The sequence below is a fragment of the Oncorhynchus mykiss genome, unplaced genomic scaffold (assembly GCF_013265735.2).
Source record: "Oncorhynchus mykiss isolate Arlee unplaced genomic scaffold, USDA_OmykA_1.1 un_scaffold_293, whole genome shotgun sequence".
NCBI lineage: Eukaryota > Metazoa > Chordata > Actinopteri > Salmoniformes > Salmonidae > Oncorhynchus > Oncorhynchus mykiss.
Genome location: NW_023493744.1, coordinates 6,809 through 10,924, shown reverse-complemented (window position 1 = coordinate 10,924; position 4,116 = coordinate 6,809). Strand labels below are relative to the sequence as shown.

The 4,116-nt window shown below is 45.3% G+C and overlaps 1 protein-coding gene across 1 annotated transcript; it reads right to left on the bottom strand.

Moving 5' to 3' along the window:
• Positions 1-288: 288 nt before the first annotated feature.
• On the bottom strand, positions 289-2,983 carry LOC110524342 (piggyBac transposable element-derived protein 4-like). Its single transcript, XM_021603942.2, has 2 exons — positions 2,679-2,983; positions 289-2,169 (listed from the first exon to the last, which is right to left on the bottom strand). Exons 1-2 carry the CDS (start codon positions 2,840-2,842, stop codon positions 441-443), a joined length of 1,893 nt encoding a protein of 630 aa, XP_021459617.2. The 5' UTR covers positions 2,843-2,983; the 3' UTR covers positions 289-440.
• Positions 2,984-4,116: the final 1,133 nt, after the last annotated feature.

Below are 4,116 nucleotides of genomic sequence, written 5' to 3'. Positions count from 1 at the left end.
GAAGCACGGTGGCTAGGAAAAACTCCCTAGAAAGGCAAAAACCTAGGAAGAAACCTAGAGAGGAACCAGGCTATGAGGGGTGGCCAGTCCTCTTCTGGCTGTGCCGGGTGGAGATCACAGTGGTTGTAGAGGGTGCAACAGGACAGCACCTCAAGAGTAAAAATTAACAGTTTAGGATTCCATAGCCGCAGGCAGAACAGTTGAAACTGGAGCAGCAGCAAGGCCGGGTGGACTGGGGACAGCAAGGAGTCATCATGCCAGGTAGTCCTGAGGCATGGTCCAAGGGCTCAGGTCCTCCGAGAGAGAGAAGGAGAGAAAGAGAGAGCAGACTTAAATTCACACAAGACACCAGATAAGGCAGGAAAAGTACTCCAGATATGACATACTGACCCTAGCCCCCACCCACTTTGCCATATTACCCCACCAACTTTGCCAAAACTCTAGACAATATTCTGCTGCTGATGCCAGATGCCATAGCAGTCTCTTTCTGATGTAAAGCAGAGGGTCACTGAGCATGTGGTGCATGTGATGGGAGACTTCATCTTGCAGACAACACAGCAACGCCTCCATGCTGTGCCCTTTTGGCCCTTCGGCACATCCATGCCTGCACAAATATATTTGGGCAGATGAACACTTGTGGCAGGAGCAGAAGGGACAGGGCTTGGTGCAGTGGTGCTGTAGCCAGCAAGCTCCTTGATGAGCTGCTCTCTGAAGGCTTTCTGTGAGAGGAAGGGCTTTCCAGAGCTCTTCGCCATTTCCTTGTGTAGGATGAATGCATTCACCACAGCGATGTCGATGAAATGATAGAAGAAGGTCTTGTACCATTTCATTGTCTTATGGAGAACATTGTAGTAGCCTATCAGCGCGTCAGACAGGTCCACTCCTCCCATGCTCTTGTTGTAGTCCTTTACTGCAGTTGGAACGGGGACATTTTTGGTGGTCCATGCCCCGGCACCGTCCTTCACACGCCTGACAACATGATCCCCACTGAAGGACTTGTGGATAGTGGAGCACATCACCACCTCTCTGGTGTCCATCCACTTTACAAACAGCAGGCCATCTTCACGGATCCATCTCATGGTCCCCCGCTCAGCCCGCTTAGGCATGTCGTTCACCTTCGTCTTCGGGAAGCCCACCCTGTTGGTACGAATGGTGCCACAAGCCCACACTCCCCGCTTCCTAAGGTCTGCAAACAGGGTAGGGCTTGTGTAGAAGTTATCCACAAACAGCTTGTAGCCCTTCCCTAGTAGTTGAAAATCCAATAACTCCATTACAGAGTCATAGCTAAGTCCCTTACCGGTAGCAAAACTGTTCTTCCCCTCGTAGACAAAGAAATTGCACGTGTAGGCACACACAGAATCAGCCAACACAAACAGCTTGTAACCCCACTTGGTTGGTTTGTTTCTCATGTACTGTTTGAGTCCAATTTTGGCCTTTGAGGCTACCATCCTCTCATCGATTGACACGTTCTGGGCTGGCTGAAAGTACGTCTTGCAGGCCTCGACAATGCTGTGGTAGAGTGGTTTGATCTTGCACAGTCTATCAAACGCTGCTGTGCCTCTCTTCTTCTCATTCTCTTCATCAACCTTTGGGTCACAGATATTAAGCGCCTGGGAGAGATCCAGAAACCTTTTGCAAGACATAACAGTCGAGGGGAAAGGCAGTTGGTAGACAGATGACGTTTTCCAGTAGTCTTTCAGGCTTTTCAGCTTCACCAGCCCCATGTAGATGACCAGTGAGAGGTAGCAGAAAAACTCTGACATGGATATGGGCTTCCATGCTACCGTTTTGCCTGCTTGCTTCTTCTCCCCAAACTTATTTGTGTTACAAACGAGTGAATCTACAACAGATTGTGTGAAAAACAGCTGAAAAAGCTGAAGGGGGCTGTAAGTTGAAGTCATACTCACCTGAGGTCCTGGCTTCCTTTTCGGCCTAAAAGTTGGTTGGGGTGGCTCCACATCATCTTCTAGGACGGTGTGCCAACGCCCTTCTGTCCCTCTGTTAGCGGGTGGCACACTTCCCCTCTTCCGCTTCTTTGTCAGTGCCTTCACACCTCTAGATGGCCCGGGAGGTGTGGAGCCGGAGACAGCAGGGGTACAGCTGGATGAACCAGCTTCAGAGGGGGATGGACAAGTTGGCAATGGGGGCTCCCAGTCGGAGTCAGTGCCACTGTGAAAGAACATTTTCAGTTAGAATAGTTTCACATATGAGCCCTGTATCAACAGGTATAATAAACAGATATAGAGTACAGGGAACATAAAGTGCTGTTCCATTTCACTTTGGCCATTGTTGTGGGCCTGCCTCAAATAGGGCCGTGGGGTGGAGCAGCAGCTGGTAGACCATGCTCCCTCTAATGTAGACTGATTGGAGGAAGCATGCTGGCTGTGTTGAGATGTATGGGTTTGCATTCTACACCATACGTGTATATATGTGTGTGTGTGTGTGTGTGTGTGATATATATATATATCACACACACACACACACACACACACACACACACACATACATACATACTACGGTCGTTCTCATACAAACAAACAGACCCTCACAATGACTAGCTAACGTGTACTTTACCCATTTCATTACATCTTTATATATTGCAAATAAAATGTAAAAACAATCACAAATAATATGTTCTATTAATTTCAAACAACGACGTTAGAATGAGAGCAACTTACCAGTCCAAAACAATGTCCTCTCCGTTCAAAAAATATTCCTCAGTTTCAGAATCAAAACTATGGGAGCTAATGGAGTCTTCAAAAAACAGATCTGCCTCACTCTCACTGGTTTCTACATTCGTATATCTAGTCTTGGAAGTTGCTTTCTTTGACTTATTTGCCATGATATTCGATAAATAAACAGCTGAAGAAGCAGGTCACTGAAAACCGTCCGTGAGTAATAAGCTTCGCTCCTTCACGGTTGAATTTGCAATGGCGAAAGGACGCGTTCAATGTATAGGTTTGTCTTACAACAAAGAACCATGTGGTACTGCCTTTTACCTCTGCTCATTGGCTATCTACCCAGCTAGATTTCAAGAAGATCAGTGGTCATTGGGTTAAAATAGAGTCAATCAACGAGACAGTGGTCCTGTAATTGGTACACAATGGGCTCCTCACTTGTTGTCTTTTAATCGTTTTTTCCGGATCAATACGTCCCGCAAAATGACCCATCAAGTCTGGTTGTGTTCCAAACAAACAGTTGATTGCAAGGAAACCAAACATGACTGGATAAAGTCAGGGAAAGTCTGTCTATTTACGTTGGATGTTACGTCAAATTGAATGACAGGAAATTCAAGGAGATAAGCGTTCACAAAATGTTTGGCGTTAGGCTATAAAAAATGGATTTAACCGAACAAAAGACCATTCATTGTGTAACAATGAGCCTTGGGATTGCAACCAGAGCAAGATCTTCAAAGGTAAACGATTTATTTCAATGCAATCTGTGAATGTGTTATGCAAGTGCTGGTTAAAAAAGTAGTTTGATATGGGGGTCTGTGCTCAGATAATCGCAGCGTATTCTTTCGCAAATTATAATTTTTTTTAAATGTAACAACGCAGTTGGATTAGCAAGATTCTAGGCTTTTGAAGCATGTGAGACACTTGTATTTTCAGCAATGTTTAATATGACTATTTGTGGCGAACACCGTATGTTGTCGAATTCAAACGGCAGCTATTCATTGCAAAGCCAATCCCAGTGGTTATAGTGTTAAATCCTTCACGGACCAAAAAGAAAGCTCACATAGTTGATATATCATTTAGTTGGTCAATAGTCGCAATAGTTTCTGTTGCTCATACAATCCTATAATAAATTCCCAATATATTAGAGAACCATACTTGATAACAGTGCTCATTATATTATGGTTTATATTTGATAGTCATTTTATAGATATTGTATAATATATATTTAATGTATAATCATGTCCATAGTTGGTTGTCACATGACCTGGCCATCTGCTAAGATAAAGAGAAGATAGTGTAAGGACCCAGATAGCAGTAGACATTCCATGACCCCGCCCAGTAGCCCCAGAGGCCCAGTAGCCCCAGAGGCCCAGTAGCCCCAGAGGCCCAGTAGCCCCAGAGGCCCAGTAGCCCCAGGAAACAGAAGTGTTCAACATCG

What these genes read in the sequence shown, in the direction of transcription:
- LOC110524342 (XM_021603942.2), bottom strand. Translation starts at nt 2,842, where the DNA reads ATGGCAAATAAGTCAAAGAAAGCAACTTCCAAGACTAGATATACGAAT. An exon ending in GAGGACATTGTTTTGGACTG is followed by an intron (nt 2,170 to 2,678) that starts GTAAGTTGCTCT and finishes GTTCTTTCACAG; the next exon opens with TGGCACTGACTCCGACTGGG.